Source organism: Corvus hawaiiensis, chromosome 14, assembly GCF_020740725.1.
Source record: "Corvus hawaiiensis isolate bCorHaw1 chromosome 14, bCorHaw1.pri.cur, whole genome shotgun sequence".
NCBI lineage: Eukaryota > Metazoa > Chordata > Aves > Passeriformes > Corvidae > Corvus > Corvus hawaiiensis.
Window position 1 is genome coordinate 21,558,435 of NC_063226.1, and position 22,992 is coordinate 21,581,426.

A 22,992-nucleotide genomic window follows, 5' to 3' on the forward strand; every position below is an offset into this window, starting at 1 on the left:
AACAGAAAAGAGCACAGAGCTGCTGAAGTTCATTTTGTGCTGCATCTGAAATGTGAGAGGTTATTGTATCCTACAGAGCTTTGTGCCGAGCACGGACTAGATTGTGTTTCAACTTAACTCTGTGATGCTTGTTCAAGGTGATTATGATGTTCCTCACACCCTGTAGAAGTCATGGAAGTCAGAATTCACACTTCATCCAAGAATTACTGTGCAGGAGGCTTTGGTAGGAAACTGGGGCACTTTGGGAACCCTGTGATGTGGGGTGGCTGAACATGGCCTCAGATCTTCCACTCCTGGTCAGAAGCAATTGCCCATGTACAGACTGCTTGGTTTTGTTCAACTTCAGGGGCTTGGGAAGAGCCAGACCTTAAAATGGGAGCCTGAAAGGATTTAATTTCTTGTCCTTCCCAGGAATTGATGCTGCACATGGTAATGAGCTCTGCATTGTCATTACCCCCCTGCAGCAATCCTCAGGAATGACTCTGCCTTTAGCTCCTGAAACTATTTGTCCAAATTTCCCTGTGCTTCTTTTTTTTTGTTTGTTTTTAATTTTGAGAAGCAGTTAAGTGCCCTATTCCCTTATCATGATTTTTATGTCTCCTTAATTTACTTTGGTTATAGAATCAAACTCACAAGCTCTTCATATTGCAGACTGGGCCCTCTTCAACTGAGCTCCACTAAATTTGTTTACAAACAGGAAGGAGCTGGAGGAGAGTGTTTAATTTCTTCTTCAATTAAATTGACAATTGCATAACTGGTCTGGTTGTTCTTACTGAAGAAGAAAACAACTGGTTTAACTATTATGAAATTAATAATGATAAGATAGAATTTCTGTGCTTTAAGCTGCATAACTGTAAAGCTCCTAAGAGCACTGGTGAACATAAACTTGGAAAATGAGAGACAAAGGAGGTGGAGAAAATCAGAAGTAAAATTAACATTTGAGTAGTTAACACTGTCATTACTCATCCCAGCAGGCATTTTCCTTGTGAGCTCTGGTAGGAAGTGAAATCTCTCATTAGTGCTCAATAACCTTCACCCCTGCACATGCTCACACGTGTCCACTGCATTTATTAAAGACAGGCTGGCCCTGCTGTACCTGCTGCACGTTGGCCTGAAGAAGATCCCCCAGGCGCTCCACAAGCTCGGTGAAAGTTGGCCTCTCCGTGGGGACTCCATGCCAGCAATCCAGCATTGTCTGGTAGCTGGAGAAAAAAAACCCAGGGATTAGGGACGGGAAAGGACAGGAGCTTCTCTTCCAAACTGTTTCATTCCACTGCTGCTTGGTTTGGTCAGTCTTTGGATTAAGACCAGTTCAGATCTCCACATGCTGAAATTCTCTTTTAGTTTCCATGTGGGATGCTTTTTGCTTCCATATTGCTGCCTCAGCTGAGCCTGCAGGCTTTTGGTTTTCACCTAACTCAGAGTCTGGCTGCTGGGCCCTGCTGATATTGCTGACATAAGTCCTGGTTATGGATACTGGGTTTCTGTCACAGAATCTGAAGTCTGAGCTCCATGAACTACCACTGACATGGGGCATCTGATCATCTTGTTGTTGGCAAAGGTCAGGCTGGCTTGGGCTGTCCTTAGCATTAGTCTGTGCTGTCAGACACCCAAAATATACCCAACCACAGCTTTACTGAAAATAAAATACACAGCTGTGGTCTCCTTCCCCCTCCCCACTTAAACACAATCTCTTTTGTGAGATGTATCAGCTCCCAACACAAGCCAGCAGCTCTTACACTTCAGGAGTGGAATACTCTGGAGATCTCATCCGAGTCCCTTCCTTGAGCCGCCGGCAGAAATCCTCATCTATCTGCACTCCAGGGTACGGAGAGGCACCTGGTGGGAGAAATGAGAGGGCTTCAGCAGGGCACAGTCCCTGTTCCCCAGCCTAGGGAACTGGTGATCTCTGCTGAGCATTCGAGGTTTCCCAGAGTCTGGCAGTAACAGGAGCTCGAGAGAAGAAGGAGTTGCAGTCACTCACAGTTCACATTTTTTGTTTGGAAACCTGTTACAGACTCACTGTGTCTTTAGAGATTTCAGTCACGCTGTCTCCTCTGCATTTGGGATACAATCAGGACCACTCCAAGGTAAAACAGGGCAGAGGAGAAATGAACTTTATTAGTTTAAGACTTTAAAGTATCTCTTGGTCAGTGGTAGAAAAGTTCCAGCTCATTCAATGGGTTACTTGGTGCTTTCCAAACTGTTACCCTGCCAGTATCCTGCACTAAGGGGATACACATGGAGTGAGTAATCCCTGCTCATCCTTCATTGCCTTCGAACCCCTGTGAGCAAGTGCAGAGGAGGCTGTGGGCACTCCTGCCAAGGACCATCAGAACCTCGGTTCAACCCCAGGTGTGGAATTGCAACCAACTACTGAATAGGCATTATCCATTCCTACAGGGAAAACTCCCTTGACAGTGACCTTCCAGCTTTTCAGCCTTGTTTTCTTTCCTGACTGTGCGTTCAATGCTGTTTACCTTGAGTGCCACTCAAGTGTTGGCTGAACCCTGGGAGGACAGATTGTGGCAACTGGAATTGTTTTGCAGAGGTTGAAGGCTGTGAAGGGCTGGGAGCTTTGTGTTAACTCCCACAAAAGTTTGGGAGAGTGCTCTGGCATCTGAGTAATGCAGAGCTCACAGGTAAAATTCAGGAGAAGTCTGAGCTGAAGTTTGAAATGTTACTGAACCTACTGTGGATAAAACTAAAACTTCTAACTTCCCTCCCTCCCTCCCTCCTAAGCAAAGGCTTCCTGTGCAGCACAACCCTTGTCTTGGACATTTTGTCATCCCAGAGGCTGGATGATGAATTTGGAAACAATTTAATCAAGTTTTAACATAGGGGATTGAACGGAATCTGTATCCAGCCCTCGAGGAATCTGTGTATGATTTACTGTCTGTAACAATCCTGCTTATTTCCTGCAATTTTTCCCCCCATTTGGGAACACCATCATGTGCTGTGCACTTGGGGGCACAACAAGAACAGCAGAAATCTTTTGGATAAAGCAGTGAAGAGGGGGCCAAAATGTGGCTGCTTCCAGAATTATTCTACTCTGTGAACCTGGGAGCCAAGATCCCAGCACTGCCTGAGAGGGCATCTCAGCACAAAATGGGCTCCAGGCCATCCAGAGCCCAGGGATGCTTATCCACAGCACATCTGAATTCCCTGGATGTGCAAGTCCCAGAGCACAGGACTGACAGTGTTCCCTGGAGCTGTGGAAGCTGGAGATAGGCAGTACCATCATTTCTACTTTATACCTGGAATTTCTTTCCCAGTCTTGCCTTTGGCCTGTCACTGTGCTCAGAATAACCTGGTAATTAACTGCTCATCTCACGGATGGAGAATTCCACTTGATCTCGCAAGCTGAGGTCTCTCTCTTTGGTGACATTACAGATCAGATCAACTGCAGGGTGTTGGTGAGAGCAAATACAGGGAAGGCAAAGAGTAACAGTGATAGGACAAGGAGTAATGGGACAAACTGGAAGAAGGGACACTTCAGTTAAATATTAGCATGAAATATTTTACTGTGGGGTGGCGAGGCCCTGGCACGAGTTGCCCAGGGAGGTTGTGGATGCCCCAACCCTGGCAAAACCACATTGGATAAAGCCTTGAGCAACCTCATTTAGTGCCCACGGCAGAAGAGATTTGGACTAGATGATCTTCAAGGTCCATTCCAACTCCTTAACATTCCACGATTCTATGATTCATTTTGGATTGCAGGATCTTTTGGTAGTTTATATTTTGGCTGGTGCTGGCCTCCTACCAGCTGGAGGCAGCTCAGATCATAAAAGCAAGGAACTCTCCCTTTCCCACTTCCACCCAGCACTGTCTTTATCCAGACTATGGGATAAGTCTAACAACTTGGGTTTGGAATGCTGAGACAGCTTAGGAGAAGCGTAGGCTGGAACATATGGTGTAAGGCCTACACATGATGTTCTCCTTAGGGGAAATCTCCTCCAAAACGCTCAAAGATGTGGCATGCATTGGATATGGGAGCCCTCTTTTGATCTTGGTTTAATTTTAGTGGGATAATGAGATGCTGATGTTACTACCAGGCCCTGCTTGTTTACATAATTATCTCTGATTGCTTTTGGAACAGTGCACATTGAAATTCCAGGAGACACCGACATTCTGTACCAGAAGTGATTTCAGGATGTGCTGCTGGCACTACCTGACACGAGGTGCACTGACCCCATTTGAATAATTTAAAGCTCATTGCAAACTCAGCCCCAGATGGAAATTAATATTCCCTCAAGTCCTGATCTCCCTGTGTATCACCAAAGCAGATCCAGGCTGCCAGCCTTTCTGCAGGCAGCCTATTGTCCTTCACTCAGCTTCTGACCCCGCAAGGACCCAAACTAAACTCTGCATTTTCCTAATCAGTATTTTTCCATTTTTTAGAGGGTGCTCAGTCTGTGGGACCCAGTGAGAACAGCAGCTGTAAATGGGAGCCAAAACACACCCTGTGGCAACAACAAATAACTTCCATCCCGTGGCTCTCAATGATCTGTGAAACTTTTATATGAGAGAATTCAATCAGTGACACAAATCCTTAATTAAATATTTATCGTTTGAGCTGCAGATGTGAGCAGTGCCAAACCACAGGCATGCCTGGATGAGCTGGATGAAAAACCCTCTCAGAGAAAATGACTGATTTTGAGCCCGTGCCACCGATTGAAAAAGCAGTTTGTGATCTACGTCACACCCAGGCAGAGGCTGCTGCACGGGTGGCAGCCCCTGCAGCGATTTGGGAGAGTCTAAACTCAGAAGGGGACAGTGCCAAGCAAACACTTCCATTAAAAAAGGGGATAAAAGAAGTCAGATAAAATGTTTTTTAGAAACAGATTAAAATAGAGATTAATTTTAGTGACTGGATTTTAATTTGTATTTGTGTTCAGTACTAAAGGCCATCTGTTAAACTCTGTCAGGACCTTTGGGAATGATACCCAGTTTGTTCCTGCAGTGCCCCTTGGATTTATCAGCATTCCATTCCCTTGCTCCCAGTGGAGAGCCTGTCCCCCCGAGTGTGTCTCTAGATGCTGATGCTAAAGCCTCTTCCTGAATAATCTGGGGAAACTGGGGCATTCCTGGTGCTTCTGGAGCTGTGACTTTCTGTGGTGCTTCTAAACCTGCAGCAGATGATGCTGTAACAGAGCCACGGAGGTGTCACCCTAAATAAACAGGGCTGAGCCCCAGGGGAAACAGGAGCTGCCACTTGTTTCAACCACTCGAGTGTGAACTTTCTGCTTGGTGTGCAGATGTGGACTAGGGAAAAGTCCACATCAAAGACTTGGACTGAGAGCAGGTTATGATTTTGCAGCCAGCCCTAAATAAAGATTAGGATAGAAACAGTTCCAGACTTTGCATTTTCACTTGGCATCTTGAGCCCAATCATTAATTTCAACCGATCCATGAACTAAAGATAGAAGGAGATTAGAGTTTGCTTTAAAATCCAGCATCTTAAGTTGACAATGCTTCTTGTTTTCTTTTGTCTGCAAATGCTGATTAAAAAGCAAGAGCTGACATTCCTAAATTCCCTCAGGAAAACAAATCTTGCCACTCTGCAAGGAGAATCTGAGAGCAGCAAAGTCCAAGTGTCTGTAGGGCTGCTTGTCTAAGTCTCACAGCTTTATCTGCTGGACAGTAACCAGAGCTCAGGGAGGCTGAGATTTCTAACAGCACCCTGGGATGAAATCTCGAGTACATAAAGAACATCATTATTACTCTTTTAGAAATGTTGTGGCTTGCAAATGATGCAGCCACAAAAGCCCATGTTCTACCTTTGGTCTGCTGCCAAAAGGGTTTAGGCTCAGCCCAGCACTGGTTCTTGTACCAACCCAACAGCAGCTGCTGCCAGTAGATTTTTTCTTACCTAGAAAATCTCGGATTTTGTGGGGTGGATGATCAAGCTGGGATAAAACATCGTGTGGGCTCGTGTTCCATGGGCTGCCAGCAGCAGCAGCAGCCAATGTGCCCACAGCAGGGTGACCCTCTGCAGCCTTGCAGCTGTGGGGTTCCCTGGAGCAGGGATTTGATGGGAAATGTCATTGCTCTCCAAGAAATCTCCCGCTCCCCAGCAGCAGAGGCTTGCATTTTATCTCTGGGCTCTGTTGCTTTCACTTGGTACAAATTTCAGGTCCAGGGTTTAGGATTTTTCTTCTCTCCTCCCCAGGATTTTCATGTCCTTTGTCAGGTGGAGTTCTCATTGAAATGGGCTTTATTTTACACCTGATCTGCCCTATGCACTTGTCCTCAGTGAAACAGAAACACTGCCCCACATGATCACCTTTTGTTAAAAGCTTTTCTTAGCTAAGCAGCCATAAATTAGGGGGGGAAAAAGGGTTTGAAACCATTCTTACCTAGAGAAAATATTTCCCACAGCAGCACTCCAAAAGACCACACGTCACTCTGTGTGGTGTAAATTTTGTCAAAAATAGCTTCTGGAGCCATCCACTTGAGTGGAAGCCGTGCCTGAAAGCCAGAGACACAACAGGTTGCCAGAGCTGCTGGTACTGATCTGCCCAAGCCCAGCCCGAGAGTAACAATGGAAGCTCCTTGCACTCACATCTCCCTTCCGTACGTAGTCAGGGTCTTTGTAAATATCCCTGGCCAGGCCGAAGTCACAGATCTTGACCACGTTGTTCTCGGACAGGAGGATGTTCCTCGCTGCCAAATCCCGATGGATGCACTGCCAGGGAATGACACGGGGTCAGAGGGGTGCTGGGCAAGGAGCCCCTGCTTGAGCTGGAAGCAGGAGAGCTTCTTTGGGAACGGGGAGAGAAGTGAGCTGCTGTTGGGAGCAGGTTAGAGAAGGGAGGCGGAATCTGCTCCAAATACACTGTGATATGCAAAAGACAGAATAACTCAGGGAACAAGCCAATATCAGAGTCAGTTTTCTGATTTTTTCTGTCTGAGATAACGTTGCAGTTATAACAAGGAAGGGAGTCCTATTTTCTAGTTAGCTGATCACTGGGAAGTCTGGGAGAGGCCAAAAAGCAGCTGCAGCTGCAGCTCCATTTGTCAGTGCAGGTCCAGGAGGGTGTGAGATGCGGGTAAGTGCAAGCTCACAGTTGTATGCACACTTTGGCCCGTGGATTACACTGCATTTACTTGAAAAGGTGTTTCACAGGCTACAAACTACTCCCTGTAGTAGCCAAAGGAGGTAAAGGAATAGCTGGAGACTGCCTCCTCATTTTTCAGTAGTGCTGTTGCTGACCACACTAAAAGGAGCTTTCTCTACAAGTCCTTTCTGCATTTATTTGAGGCAGTTCCACAAACTGTCCCACAATCTGTATTCATTCCTTCTGTCTAAACCCTCCTGCTGCAGATGCCAGTCCCTGCAGCCAAGAACGTGATGGATGTTCCTTCACAATCCCTTCTGTGCTAATTACTGCTTAACCACCAGAGCTAACGTGATCTCCAGCACTGTAATGTAGGAGCAAAAAGCAGATTACTCAGGCTTAAAATTGTGTTTGGGTTTCTTCATATCAGATAACGCTGTGCAAGAGTGAGCTCACTTTTCGGGAGGCGAGGAACTCCATGCCTTTTGCCACCTGGAAGCTGTAGCAAATCAGATCCTCCAGAGTCAGGGGCCTCTTGTACAGATCCTCAGCATCTAGGAGAGATCAGAGATATGGCAAAAGCCTGCAGCAACAGCTTCAAACCTGTGTGGCACTGGTGCCGCCTGTGTGCTGATGGCCCCAGTGCTGCACTGAGTGGTGGCTGTGAGATCTCGGCAGGGTTACAGCTCTGGGTGAGCAACCACTGACCCGGAGGCAGAAGATCAGATGATTAACAAAGTTCCCTCATCCATTAGTCACTCATTTAGCTATGGGGAAAACAACACCTGAGGATGGGAGTGAGGGAAACTTTATAGAGAGGAGCTCAGGCACAGAGTGACCTCACAAATCGGGTAAAACATTCCTATTTCTTCTCTCACACAACAGGAGCAGCTTTTGTACACAAAACAGTGCTGCCAACCTCTTCTTGTGAGAAAGTTGGAGTGAGGAACAGGCGAGAGAAAGAATTTGGGATTTCAGGAACGAGCCAAGCTGTGTGAGGGCTTGTAAAGTGTGTGCCAGTGTGTGTGGCACTAGACAAGTGAGAGAAATCTTTCCAATAAAAGATTTGGGATGAGGTAGGGTTCTTTTACCTTCTTCATCATCTTCTGAGTCGCTGTAACTCTTATCTTCAATAAATCCAGAGCTGGCAGAGCTGCCTGTGCTGGCCACACTCTCGAGGCGCCTCTTGATCAGTTCAGTCAAATCACTGTTGGACTCATCCAGACTTTTCTCTGCTTGGTCAGAGTTTTCCTGGGACTAGAAATGGCATAAACCTGATTTTTAGCTTTCTATGATGCAATGCTTGAGGATTCAAAAGATGTGACAGAATGGAATAAGGAGAAAGGGTCCTCTGAAGATGAGCATGTTTGAGCATGATGTTCCCTGAAGAGCAGAACTAATAAAGCCTGGTTTCCTATTTATTCCTGCTTATTATTCCCCTGTCACTGATAGCAACATTCCACATCAGAGTTAGCTGAAAGCTGGTTGGGTGAGACTGAGAAGTGAGCAGAGAGAGGCTGTAATTCTCTTGCTGTCTTAGGAAAGCACGTTAAACATCCCCTCAAGGTGTGTGCACGATGGGCACTGACGTGTCTGTGCTGGAGAGGGAGGCACAACCAGCCCTCAGTTCAGGGCAACAATGGTGAGAAGGAAATTCTGAGTGACTGCACCAGGAAAATCTCCTTCACTCACACAAAGTCCCTCACGTACTTTGGTGCCTGTACACAATAGCTTTAATAATAATAATAATAATGGAATCATCTGGGAAAGTAATCTTGGTGAGGCTCCAGTTTCTGGCAGTGCTGGGATCACAGAGCCTGTTCCACGCTGGGTATTCAGGAGGAGGGGTCAGTCCCATCCCTCCCCAGCACTGATTTCTGCCTCCTGTGCCCTGCTGCCATCCCAGCCCAGTGTGTGCTGGCACAGATGTTTGTGTGGATGCAGAGAACTGCTTGGGAATCAATCCATTTGATGCAGAATATCCACAATCCAAGTGGTTGTTACAGCACAGACCTCAGGGCTGGCACAGGGGAAGGGACAGAGGATTGGAATGACCACATGGTGGAAGGATGAGCTGCTTTCACATGGGGGTGTGGGCCTAGAAACAAAAATCTCCAAACCAGGTTTGTATTTTGGGAGGGTTCACCTTCTCCCAGTTCAGTTAATGCCAGTTTTTCACTACTACTTTGTTGCCTCCCTTGTGCTGGGAAGGATCTCCCGAGTAATCCCCTCTCTCTCAAGTGCACTGCAGTGTTTGGGCACTTGAACTAATTCTTTGGGAGGTGCTAAAGGAAGATATAGCAGTGAGATCCTGCAGGAGGAAAAAAATCCCTTTTCTTGCCTGTACAAATTGAAATGTGGTGGGAAAATAAAGTGCCCACAGAAATACCCAACTGCCTCAGTGCCAATGCAGAGCAAATCCAGTCAGTGGTTGTTGATTCTCCACCTTGTGACTGTGAGAAGTCTCATTTTCCTACCTTGTATGCAATGAAATCTCCTCGTTTTCCTCTGAGATAGTTGGACAGATTTCCATATTTGCAATATTCCACTATGACCATTAAAGGACCTAAAAAAGACAGTGAAAGTCAAATGAGTTTTGAAGCATTGCAAAGCACATAATTCTAACTTATCCTCCCAAATCCTCTTCAAAATAAGTGGCATTCCTGTTATAGAGATGAGGAAATGAGGAAGCAGAGGAGTGACACTCCAGAAGGACACAACCAGTAGGGATGTGGAGAGAAGGGAGCACAGTCTTAGTTTTCCCCACTGGATGCTGACAGTTGGTATTTATTCCTTATTTATAAACAAGGAAAATTCAGGATGATCAACACAAGCCCAGATGCTGTTAAGGTTGGTTTGCTCTGTACATAGCAGGGAGCAGTTTTCATTTTCTCTGCTGGCTTCACAATTGTTTGTTTTGGGTGGAGCTGATGCCACTAGAGGAAATCAAAAGTATGCAGGGCCACAGACAGATCTAAATGAAAAGCTGCAAAAAGTTTTTGAAAGCCTGGAAAGTGCTCTCAGTTTCTTCCTCATTCCTGTGCAAACTACTGCAGATTCAGTGCTGCTTTTATACAATTATGCAACTTTTTAAGATCTGGTTGAAATGCTTTTATATTGCAGTGTGAGCTGTTAGCAAAGGGAAAAGCTGCATTCTGGACCTTTACTTTTTGTAATCATCAAATGGAGGATAAGGTGAATTCATGGGACTGGGATGTGGATAAACATGGATTATTATCAATCCCAAACAACGAGATTTTCATGTCCAGAACCTTTTTCTCTGGAAAAGGTCTGTACTTTAGACTAAGAGTTTGCACTTCAAAGGGAAAGTGCTGAGAGCTGCACTTGGCCTTGGGGAAGGAGCTCAGCAGGATTCCTGCCGGGCTGCATCCTCCGGGGCACAGGAGCAGGGCTGCAGCCGGCTCCTTGTCCAGCACTGCTGGGGACAGCAGCCAGGAGGGAACAGTGACCCTGGGACAGTGTGGGACAGGGAGAGGAGCAGCCTTTGGGAGCACACGGTCCCGCAGAAAGGGAGATGCTGAATTCCTGCAGTCAGAACCAAGCCCGTGGTGTTCCCTGTCCTCACCCCAGCCCTATGGCACTGCTACCTTGGGGCTCTCCAGGACCCCCAGCCCCTCTGCCTGCAGCTGGAACAAGTTCAGCCTGCAAACCTTGCAGTGGCTGCAAAAACACCAACCCCAAATCCCCAAATCCCAGTGGTTCCAGCGCTGACCCCAGAGCGCTGCTCACCAGGGCTCAAGGCCCCAGTGCTGGGATCTAGCTGTGCTCAAGAGATTTGGCTCTGAAGAACCCAAAATCCAACGTCCCTCATGGATGCCCTGAGGAAATTCAGATTCCAGAGCAGCTTTAGAGCTCTGCTTAGTGATTTATTCATGTTTTTGAAACGCTTCCTAGACATGGCCTCCCCATATTTTGTTCCCTCATTGTAAAGCACACACTGTGCATTAGTTGTGACTGCTGAACATCAGACACTCCGCCAAAGTGTTAAAATCTGTTATTTGGTACCTTGTTAAAATAATGTATGTGCATACTTAATACCAGTCTCCATCAGGAATACATGGTTACATAAAGCCTACCAGGGGAGGGGAGAGCGCTGTGCTCTGCACTGGAATTTCACAGGAACTCGGATCCGTGTCTGCCTCTGGAGCTCAAGGCTGTTTTTCTTTAGTCTGCACTTGCACTGCTCAGAGGAAAACAAAGCAGTGCCTGCCCGAGGCTCCTCCGTGCCCTGTGAGGTCCTGCTGCATCCCTCTGCCCCAAACTCTGCCCCCAAAGGTTTCCCCAGACACCTGGCAGGGAGGAGGGAGGGTTACCTCCCACCCAGGATGGGGCAGGCTGGAGAATGGGAAATCGGGGGACTCCTGGGAGAAAAAGTTTCTCAGAAAGCGGACAATCAGAGCCTTTGATCAGTTCCTGGGGTGTGTCTTGCCGTGCAAGCAGAACTCCGGGGCTGCTTTGGTTAAGAACCACTGACCCCTGGTCCTGCTGCCAGGTTTGAGGCACCTGTTTGTCCTGAGCCACCTCAGGGACTGGTCAGCACAGGAGAGTCACCAGCATGCCCAGTGTTCCTGCCCCTCTGCTCACAGTCCCAAGCAAAGGCTCCTGGCTGCTGCATCTGAACCCTAAAGCTGGAGCTGCCCTTGCTCCCACATGAGCTTTTGGGGTCTGGAGTGCTACAATTTTTGAGAGTTCCCCATCCATGGCTGCTGGTTGCTGTTTCCTGAGGAACTGGAACTGCCTTGCTGGAGGGAAGATTTCTCCCCTGGCATCCTCCCAAATCTACCTCACTGAAGTTTTCCTTTTCCCTCCTGACTGGACAACAACTGTTGGAAACTGATGGTTTTGGGGTCTCAGATCTATGCCCCATCTCTCTCACTTTCCCCCCTTCATTTATTTCCTTCTGGGGCTTTCCTTGCCCTCGGGTCACCTAAACCTGTCCTGTGGGGATGGTTGTGAAGGTTCCTTGTCAGCAGTGAGGAGCCATCCTCGAGACCTGTTCCCCTGGAGTTGGAGCACAGTAAGAGGCACAGATGCTTTGTCTGGCAGTGTGGGAAGGGATGTTTTAGTGACAGAAGTCTGGGATTTACGGGGCCTTTTGTCTAAGTGCACTCTGTATGATGCAGGGCCAGCCCTGCCAGCTCAGCCCCGTGGAAATCCCTGCTCCTGCTGCACCCAGGGCTGTCCCAGGCTTCCTGCACATGGAGCAGAAACTGCTGTGTTTGCCTGGAGAGGGTGAAGTGCTGGGAAAGAGGAGGCTCAGGCAGCCAAGTGCTCAGCCTGGTGCATCCTCCTGATAAGGCAGGGAAGGAGAGGGAGAAGAAGCCTGGAAATGACCACAGGGAGGAATTGGGCACCTCGGTGCAATCCAGTATCCTCCTCCCTTCAGTGCAGAATCCCTTTTGGGAACAGGCTTCCAGAGAAAACAGAGGAGTGACACCATGGGTGGGAGAAGTTCAGGAGCCCTGGATGGGATGAGGCCGCATCCTGCAGGAGCAGCAGCAGCTCTCCTGTGATGTACCTGCATTAACTGCACCACAGGCACATCTGAACACCCAAAACGTGTCTGCAAAGTGTTTTCTTTTTTGTTCCTGATTTACTGAGGACTTCTCACCTCCAGCTTTGGTGCAGGCTCCCAGCAGGTTGACCACATTCAGGTGATGTCCTATATGGATGAGGATCTTCAGCTCAGACATTAAAGCCTTGCATTCATTAGTAGTTGCACATTCTGCTTAAGATAAACAGGAAAAAAATCATCTTTACACAACAGGATATTTTTAACAGGACACAGCAAAATCCTGTTTATACTTTGAAACAAAACCCACCCAGGTTACTTGCAGTATCTTGGCTTTTCAGACTCTCACACAGATAATAATTCATCCATTTCATTGTCTGCTGGCCTTTATGAAGTGGGATAACACTTTATCTTTTGGGTGACTCTTCCTTTCTCAAGCATGATTATGGAGGGTTACTGTCCCTTCCCCCAAAGCTGATCCCACAGAGCCTTTGCCAGGACTCAGTTTTGCAAGCTTAGCAAAGCCAACCTCTGCAAGCCCCCACAGCACACAGAACGTGTCCCTTCCTCTCTGCCGGGCTGTGCAGTTGAGCAGGACTTGGTTACAATACCTCAGAACAGGTTTTTCCACAGCACCGAGCAACATCACAGCACTCCACTGCAGGTGATGAGGAATCCACAGATCTGGAAGCTGTGTCCCAGAATGTGCCAGGGAATGCACAGCATTACTAAAGCTCAGCCCTGTAAGATCTTATTGACCCAAGAAATGCATTTTCCAATATCTGTGTGTGAGCCATGAACCTGACAGGGGAGGCACTGCCTGGCCAGTGACATTAATTTAAGGCAGGCACCTTCAGACCAGAAGGTCATTCAGGTGCTGCTTTACCTTCCCAGCCTTCTCTCCAAAACGTTCATGATGTATTTTAACAGGAAAAGCTTTGGCCTGTTTCTTTTGCCTCTGCATCATGTAAGATTTAAATATGAAGAAACAGTTCTGTAACAAATCACTGGGTGTGACAGGTGTAACCTCTTTATCTGTTTGTAGATTCCCCATAATCTTCCTCCAAACTGTGTCACAAAGAAGGAGCTATTCCCAGATTCCTTCAGTCAGCAGTGTTTGGAGCTGGGTGTGTCCATGGGTGGTATCGCTCCCAATTTCCCCTGGCACGTGCTGGGAAACGCAGCCAGCTCAGAAGTGTTTTAGATAATCCTGCACATTGAATTTTAGCCTTCAATCCAGAACAGACCCCAGCCTCCTGCATGGAGATGGCACACAGTGCTGGGATGGCAGAAATGCCTTTTCAATTCCCTGGATGGGTTGACTGATCCCAAAGAATCTGCTTTATTCATGAAAGCGATGAATTATGGGCACGTTAGCTGGGGAGGGGCAGATCAGAGCAGGAGGCACCTGCCTCCACTGGGGGAGGGAGGTGTAAAACCATGGAGAATCTGCCAAATATTGCTGAATATGTGCTGGCAGGACAGAGCTGACATGAGGATCAGTTGGGAAGTGCAGCATGGAAGGGAATGAAACCCCAGAGCTGTCCAGGGCAGTACGTTTTGGATGGAGATGGGAATATGTCTGGATCAGGGGCTTTAGGATATTTCAGGGATCTGGAAATGGGCATGAAACAGAAGATACAACAGCAGGAGAGGAGATGATCTGCAGGATGAGAATAGAGAGGGGAGACCAGAGCTGAAGGAGGTCCAGGGAGGTGACAAATGAGTGTTTCTGTGATTTCAGAGAGATGGGAGTAGCAGAGCAGCAGGAGAGGCAGCTGGTGGCAGAAGCCAAACCCTGTGGCAGCAATGGCTGGTGGCATTGCAGGGGTTAATGGTGTCATGCAGCAGCGATGGAGCCGTGAGGGCCATGGGAGCATGGAGCGAGCCTTTGGAATCATCCTCAGGAGCAGTCACCAGCCCTGCCCAAGCAGGCAGTGAGGGGCTGAAGCATTCATTGCTCGCTGTCTGCAGAGGCTCTGTGGAAATCCAGCGTGGAAGAACAGGCTCCGAGTTCCCTCCTTCCCTCCACCGAGCGGGGAAAGCTTTCCTTCATTTCAATAATTGCAAGCAAGATGTCTCTAATTTACTCCCCTGGCACTGGGTTTTTTTCCAGCCCCTTGAACTGTTCTACATCTGGCCGGGCTGCGATGGAAGGCTCAGCTCCGATTTCAGGCTATCGCGTGTAATTACACCCTGTAATCTGTTTCCCTCCTCACCCCACAGACCTGGAAGCTGCTGTTCTCTTCCTCGAGGAATACGAGCCTTAATCAGCAGCGCAGCACGGAGCCCGCTGCCATTTCCTCCCCCTGCATCCATCCATCCATGCATCCATCCAGGGTGGCTAATTGCTCCCACATGGAAACCCACTCCCTCCGCACCCGGCGCTCCTGGGAGCCGAGCACCGCGCACCTCACTGCCCCCGGCTTCCCTGAGCGGCCTGGAGAGGATCTCAGAGGGATTTTTGTACCTTTCAGCATTTTTACGGCAACTGTTTTGCAGGTTGAAGATTTATCAATGCCAAAAGCAGACGCCTCCACCACCTTCCCAAAAGCACCATGACCCAGAGTTTTACCTAGAGAGGCAAGAGTCGAGAGTGAGCCCAGGCTGCATCAGCCAGGAGAGGACATGCAACCTCAGCTGTGCAGGGAACCAGGCACAAGGCACAGACACAGTCACAGCAGCCTGTATCACATCCTGCAGCATATGGATATCCAGGGGTTTCTATCCATATGGCTGGAATGCAATACAGCAGGGCAAAGAACAGAGGAGGGGAAATCAACCTGCACTGACTGAGGGCAGGGCTGATACCTGCATGGATTGAGGGACAAACGTTACCTGGGGCTGTGCTGGAGGCCAGAGAAGGCAGAGTTTGGGTTAATTGTGGCCCCCTGATCTCTCGAGAATCATGGAGAGAGCCAGCAAGGCACTCAGGGAGTCACAACCCTTTAACCCTTCAGTTATTGACACTGATTTGATGGAAAAGCTGCACTAAATGGAATTTAGGATGATAACCTTTATTTTCCCTTTCATTTGGGTTTTCCTGCCTGTCTTATTATTATGTATTTCCTGCCTGCTGTGCTCTGAGGGCTCTGACCCAGAGTCCGGCTTTTTGGTTCTGCCAGTTTGAATCTCTGTCCCACCCTCACCTCAGATTTTGTGATTTTTGTCTGTCCTCTCCTCCTTCCATGTTTTCCAGCTTCAGCACCACGAGCACACACAACTACAGATATTTTCCCTGCACTCCTCAGTGCACACAGATGTTACAGTTTCACTGTACAAACACAGCCAGCTTTCCGCATTTCCTCACCCCATCAGCCAGGGAACTGAGCTGTTCAGTGCAATCTGGCTCATTTTTCCATGAGAGCTTTTTACAGCTCAAAGCTGAGTTCTGATGGTTGATAAGGAAGTGATTATTTGATGAATTGACAGATTTCTTCAAAAGAAAATTCACTTTCCCTTTTCCTCTACGGGAATGAAATCACACTTTTGGCAGGGACAGTACCTGGAGGTCCCTTTCTTCCCTGTCAAGCGTTTGGCTTCCCTTTTCCAAGGAAAAGAGGTGGTGGTAATACGTGGAAAAGGTTAAAATTCTAAGCCCCCTGTATCAGTGGCAGCTATTTGGACAGAGTCTTTCCAAATCCCTCATTTCACCCTCCCCTCAGGCTGATCTGAACTCTGTGATCCCAGATCCAAGGGTGGCAGTACCCTGGCACTGTGATAGGCTCTTCCTGGGTTATCCAACAGCTCCACTGCCATTGGGAAGCATTTGGAGCCATCCTTCCCCCCAGTTCTGACCCCCAAACCACTCACCCAGGCGCAGCCTGTCCCTGGGGAACTCCCATTTACTGCTGTCGTAGGGCAGGCGGTCACACTGCTCGTCAAGGGGCATCTCCTCTGGATCCATGATAATGGACAGGTATCCTGTTTTAATATCTGTGGCATCGGGCTAAAAACAGGGCGGGGAGAAATTATTCAGGGGATTCACGCTGCAATTCCAAAGGCAGGGAGCTGTCTGGCAGCCTGGGGAGTTCCCTGCCTTCCAGGCAAATTTATTCTGAGCCAGGAATGCATCACTGCAGCTTCCTGCCTCTCTCCCTTCCTACAGCTGAGGCACAAATGTTTATGTGTGGCTCTCCGGAAGAGGCACTGATTGATGCTGGGAAACACAAAATCTATCGCTGTGTTCTACCTGGATCAGCCAAAGGAAATCACTGATTTTCCATGGGAACTGCAGGAGTTGCACTTCCTGATGCATATTTTGGTATTTTCACTGTGTTTTGTTCTGCGGTCTTGATTCTTCACTTCATGACTACAACTTACTGCAATTTAAATTTGGTGGGAAGCTGCTGGAAATTGCTATTTCTGGTGCTGCTAAAGTGAGAAATTGTGGTTGGGTGGGTCCTGTGAGCAGACTTGCACAGGTATGAAATGTAAGAGGAAATTCAGTGTTGTCCACAGCTCTGTTAAGCTGAGGTCAAGGATGAAAACATGAATTTAATCCCCGTATTTGCAAGAGGAGGGGAAATGTACTCAAATTTTGGAGATCAGCACTGGGACTGCAGTTTGGTGAGAGCAGAGCAGAGAGCTGCGCTTGCCTTTCTGTTTGCTGGTTTTTTCAGGAAAAACAGACCTAAATTCCTTAAAACTTCACTGCATGTTTACTTCCAGAGTCACAAAAGGGAGGTGAAAAAAGAGCAAGGAAACCAAATCAGCTGTGTGGTTTGAGCTCATTTCCCAAGCAGACAGCCCAGGATCTTTGTTTAGTATCTTTTAGAGACAAGTGCTGAAATCAAGCCCTCATTGTAGAGGATTTAGGGTATTTTTCTGTTATTCTCACAAGCCAGTTTGACTCATAAAGAGGGAGGAGCCTGATTTATCCTGAAGTGGATGGAAATCTCACAAGTGCAAGGGATCTGTGGAGAAGTCAACAGAAGCCTTGGACTGAATTTTACAGGGACATTTTCCCCAGTTTTTCTACCATCTGCCCCAAACATTTGGCCCTAATCTCTGCTGTCACACTGAGCTGGGGCAGATCCCAGACTCTGGGCAGGGTGGGAGCTCTCTCACCTTCCTCAGTTTGCGAATGAAGAGGGTCAGGAGGAGCCAGAAGAGAGTGGCAGCCAGCCCTGTGCACACCAGAATGATCACCTCGATGTTGGATTTCTCCTCAGAACCTGCAGGTGAATGTACAGCCAGGTCAGAAATGTGTCCCAAGTCCCTGAGTGAGCCCACCGGAATATCTGCATTCCCTCAGCCCAGGCCTCACCTTGGATTTTGATGAAGGCTGATGTGCTGTCCTGGCCCAAGTCGTTGGAGGCCCGGCACTCGTAGAGCCCCTCGTCGTCCTTCTTCACTCTCTCAATCACCAGAGTGTTGTTTTCCATGGAAATTCCTGGTTTAAGGCATTTTGGTTAATGTTGGCACAATAACCTGCCTGCCAAAAATGCTTTTAGGAGACAGAGCTGAAGGACAGCTCCCATCCACGCAGGCCTGGCATGTACTGGTGTTAGGACACATTTTAATCCTGTGCTCCTCCTGCTCTGGCAACAACCTTTCCCTGACAAATTTTTCTTCTTCAACACCGGGATAAATTATTTGGCATCATTTCACCAACAATTTAGAGTAGGCAGAGCCTGGAAACTACTCCAGAAGTTAGCAAAGGGATGGAGGATTGGGGTCTGATAGCAAGAAGATGCACTGGGAAAAATGGGAACTCAGCGGAATTACTGGAGGCTGGGGGAAGGGGTGGGACTTCTAACATGGAACTCAAGTTAGGCACATTCCTGGAAAAATAACTGTGTGGAGCAATCCTGGACTCACCAGCAGCCAGGTGCAGTGGGAAGAGAGAGGTTGCCTAGATATGACCTATGAGAGACTTTTCTACACTTAATTTCCCAATTTCATTGTTCCTGATTTGTGGCACTGCACTGAGAGCTCCTCTGTTTCTCTGAGGGGATGACTGGGGTAGGAATAGGGAAATGGATCAGGCTTGGAATCCAGAAGGGAAGGACATTTGGAATTTCTGAGTGTTCTGCCTGTGAATCCTGTTGTTGTTAACAGGAGTTCTGCACACCACTTGCCATGCACTGTGCTGAAATATTTACCCTGAGGTGTTTTTTCCAGATATTTCATTTATGTTTCCATTGGTTGGATGAGTTACATGCTTGTCCCTCTAGAATTATTTATAAAATTTCAGTAGCTGTTAAGAGTTTCTCTCAGAACATTCTGCTCTGAATTATGGATGATCCTAGGTTTCCTACCTAGTCCAAGTTGCAAAATTAAAGTCACAGGACCAGCTGCTGACACGGGATTCTCCATGATTTATGGGAAGACTCCGGACATACTCAGCTCTGCACTGGGGTGGCCTCACCTCGAGTTCTGGAGGCAGTTTTGGGCAGCAGACTATAAAAAAGACTTTTAGCCATTGGAGAGCATCCAAAGGAGGCCACAAGGATGGGGAAGGCTCTGGAGGGGCCTGGAGGAGCGGCTGAGGGCACTTGGTTTGTTCAGCTGGAGAAGACGGGACTGAGGGGAGACCTCACTGAGGTCTTCAACATCCTCCCGAGGGGCAGCTCCGATCTCTGCTCGCTATGACAGCCCAGGAAAGGGCTGGAGCTGTGCCAGGGCAGGCTCAGGCTGAGAGCAGGGAAAGGTTCTGCCCCAGAGGCTGCTGGGCACTGCCCAGGCTCCCCAGGGAATGGGCACGGCCCCGAGGCTGCCAGAGCTCCAGGAGCGTTTGGGCAGCGCTGCCAGGGATGCCCAGGGTGGGGTTATTGGGGGGTGCAGGGCCAGGAGTGGGACTGGCTGATCCTGTGGGTGCCTTCCAACTCAGCACATCCTGTGATTCTATGGCACAGAGCTGGGAAGGAACCCTGGGCTCAGGTGAGGGAGCTGCAGGCTCAGCTGAGGCTCCCTGCCCTGTGTACCTGCAGGGCTCTGTCCCCACAGAGCTGAGAGCACATTCCCATCAGTGCACTGGGGGAAGTGAAGGATGTTCCATATGCCATGGGATGCCCTGGGCCCCTCTGCTAGGTGACTTTGCTGCAGTGAATCGTGACCAGGAGAGCTGAGAGCTCAGGCCTGTGTTGCCAGACCCATCTGAGCAGCAGGTACAGCCTGGGCTCACACAAGAAGCCTGAGCAGCGCTCCCTGATTTCCCAGTGCTATGCTCACGTGTGCTGGGCTGGCTCTGCACACAGGAGCTTCCTCTGACCTCAAACTCCAAGCTGGAGACCCCTGCAGTGCTCTGACATCCTTGGATCTGTGTGTGCATGCCCTGGATCATGGGCACAGTTGCAGGTCCTGTGTCATGGTGACCCTGCCAGTCCATTACCCACATCCCACACGGTTCCGGGGAGCAGGACCCACCTGAGGCTGCTGAGATGGGGTAGCCGTTCTTCCTCCAGGTCACCTGAGGCTCTGGTGTCCCACTGACCTTGCACTCCAGCAGGATCTTGCCGCTGATGTTGACCTCCAGGTCCGTGAGGTTCTGGATCACGTACGGCGCCGCCTTCTCTGCAGCCACAAAGGGAAAGAGCCCCCAGTCAGCTCTGGGGAGGCACCTCCCTCACCTCACCACCCCTCCTTGCATGGCCTCTCGGGGCTGGGTGTGGCAAAGGTTTGGTTGATCAGTTGATCAAAAATCCCCCAAAGGTTCTGGGAGGAGTGGGGGAGTTGATTTGGTTTATTTTCACACTGCCTAAGCTTAAGTTTGGCTGCAGCTCCAACTCCTCATCCTCCGAAGAAAACGAAGGACAGGGAGTAGGAGGTGCACACGCAGAGTGAAGACAAAAAAAGAGAAAGGAGGAGGCAAAGAGGAAACAATTCTAAAGGCTTTATATCCTCCATCAGGAGTGCAGTTTTCTCCTTATTACAACCATGGTAACCCCCACTTTATGTTCATTTATAAAAGGTGCAGGACAGCAATGAATAAAATCACAAGCACAGCATAAAAAAATACCCCAAACCTGCAGGAAGGACAGAAGCTGAGGGGTATTAGAACATTGCAAAGACCTTGTTTGAATGGGGAGGGAAGGCAGGTTTGGAGGGGCATTTCCACATGTGTTCTCCACAAGAATTGCCTGACACGTGCCAGACAAATAAAAGACCCAGTCATTCTCAGAAGAATGAGAGCCTGATTCCAGTTCTCCATGGATGTATTCCCAGTCCAGCTGGGTTTTTCCCATAGCCCAGCTGTGTAGGTGTGTGTGTGTAGGTGGAAATCTGACTGACTGCATAAAAATATCTGCCAGGGGAGAGGAAAGGGAAGTGCCTGAAGGCAGAGTGCAGAGCAAGGCCAGTGCCTCACGGCAGGGGATGCTCACAGGTGGCCCTGGTGCTGTGGGGACCAGCCAAACCATCATCACTACCTAATACCTGGGTGAGAAATGTCCTGCCCTTTGTATTATAGCCAACAGAACCAGGCTGGAGGATCTTGGGGAAATAAAAGAGTTGAGGGCTTGGGTATAAGTAAGAAATTAATTATTATAACAAAGTGCATCCCTCTTACCCAGAATAAAAGGCACATGCCACTTGATTTTACACTTGCCCAGGGACATTTGGGACCTGCTGGGTCCAAATCTACTCAGGTATCTCATCCTGGCAGCTGAGAGTGGGTGCCAAAGTCATACAGATCTGGGTGAGCATCCCAAGTTACAGTTGTGCTGTCAGTAAATGGTGGGTGATGCCTTTTGTCCTCGGTCAACTCTAAATGTGCACCCAGCATGGAGTTGGGAAGATGAAATTCTGCTGAAAATCACCTTTATGTGATTTCAAATATTTTATCCAAACCCAGCAGTGGCTGGGTGAGTGTTATCCATGTCAGGCTGTCAATCCACACGGAGTAAATACCAAAATCAAATCAAAGCAGGACCCAAAGCTTGTATTAGGACAGGTCCCAGTGCCACTCTCCCCCGGCACGTACCTCTGACCAGGAGCTGGCTGTGCTGCTCCAGCGTGTCCGTGCTGTTGTGCTGGTTCTGGGCTCGGCACCTGTAGAGGCCACTCTGCTCCCTCGTGACATTGGGAATGAGCAGGGTCAAAGAGATGGAATATTTGTCCATTTTCCTGACCACAGAGGGGCTGGGAGCCGGCTCTGAGGAGGGGTAGTACCAGGCCAGGTGGGTGTAGATGTACTTGGAGGCCCGGCAGGTCAGCTGCACGTCATTCCCCACGATGGCCGTCACTTGGGAGGCTGTTTGCAACCCAGAGGGCACATCTAGGAGGAAGGGAAAACGGGTTTGGTATTGAATCCCAGCTGAGAAGATCTTTGGCTGCCTGGCTGCTACTTGGGGGGGGTCAAATTTCCAGCGGTAATGGAAGGAGCCAGGTTTAATGAGGGACATGCTTGCACGTGGAAACAGGCACTGGAGCTGGGAATTAGGGAAGTGAAGGTCGCTCTCACTGCCCAGTGCTGACCTGTGCTAGTCCAGCCCTCAGCATCCTAAATCATCCCATCTCCAAGTAATGAATTGAAAGCTTATAAATAGAAGGAGTTAATGGACTGAGAGAGTTTAATCAGCAGCTGTTTCTCTCCAGGCAGATAAATGTGTTTGGGAGCTCTTCCCTCTCTATCTGCAATCAGGGCTGGAAAGTATTAATTGCAGAGGAATAAAGAATCCATTCCCATCCCTCAGGAGCAACACCTTCTTCCCCACTGAGCAGTCTCCTCAACTCTCTCTTATTCCAACTGTGCCAATATTTATTTTCATCACCTGTGCCTTGGTGGATATTTACTTGATCACTGCTGGATTAACTGATCTAATGATGTCCAAGTCCTTGAAGCCCTTAAGTTTAGTCACGACTAAACTTAACAGTCATGACTCCGACCTAGCCACAAAAGAGTGAGCTCTTTCTTGCTATATTTTTAGTAACTTTTCACTCCAGAAAAAAAAAACCACAACAGTTTTCCTGAAGTGGTGAACTGAATCCATTTGAAAACAAGAAAAACTGAGTGGAAGGCCAGAGCCTGCCCCGCAGACACATTCCTGCAGAAGCTACCAGAGACCTGCAAATAAATTTGGGCTGGAAGATACTCTATTCCCTTTTGATTTTGTTGATTTTAGGGACCTATCCACCTGAATGAAAGCTCATGGATAACCACAGTGACCTGGAATTATTCTGCTGTCTGTTAGGTCAGGATTTTTAAGCAGCTGAGAGTTCTGAGGAACCTCTTATCAATGTTACCAGGGGCAGGACACCTTGGGAGGGCTCACTCTGGGCCACCTTCTGAACAGGAAGAGGTTTGCCCTAAGTCTGAGAGATTATTCAGAGCCAAGCTGTTGATGAGATGCTTCCTCAAGCCAGGATGAGCTGGGTGGGACTTTGAGAGGGACAGAAGTTAAAGCAGAACAAGCGTGCACTGCACCTGCCATCTGCAAATTCCACCTGGAATTC

The 22,992-nt window shown here is 48.5% G+C and overlaps 1 protein-coding gene across 2 annotated transcripts in view; it reads right to left on the reverse strand.

Annotated features, from left to right (window-relative positions):
* The window catches only part of LOC125333020 (vascular endothelial growth factor receptor kdr-like), a 120,780-nt gene that overhangs the window by 16,018 nt on the left and 81,770 nt on the right, over positions 1-22,992 (reverse strand). The window contains exons 13-26 of one of the 2 annotated variants that reach the window (XM_048318486.1): positions 21,521-21,814; positions 19,966-20,112; positions 17,864-17,989; positions 17,665-17,771; positions 16,408-16,543; positions 15,065-15,169; positions 12,694-12,807; positions 9,539-9,627; positions 8,153-8,318; positions 7,518-7,615; positions 6,566-6,688; positions 6,360-6,471; positions 1,740-1,839; positions 1,097-1,202 (exon numbers count right to left, since the gene is read on the reverse strand). In XM_048318486.1, the coding sequence (XP_048174443.1) occupies positions 1,097-1,202; positions 1,740-1,839; positions 6,360-6,471; positions 6,566-6,688; positions 7,518-7,615; positions 8,153-8,318; positions 9,539-9,627; positions 12,694-12,807; positions 15,065-15,169; positions 16,408-16,543; positions 17,665-17,771; positions 17,864-17,989; positions 19,966-20,112; positions 21,521-21,814 (1,823 nt within the window). Of the gene's footprint in view, positions 1-1,096; positions 1,203-1,739; positions 1,840-6,359; positions 6,472-6,565; positions 6,689-7,517; positions 7,616-8,152; positions 8,319-9,538; positions 9,628-12,693; positions 12,811-15,064; positions 15,170-16,407; positions 16,544-17,664; positions 17,772-17,863; positions 17,990-19,965; positions 20,113-21,520; positions 21,815-22,992 lie in introns of both variants that reach the window. The other variant, XM_048318485.1, reaches the window with a different exon arrangement.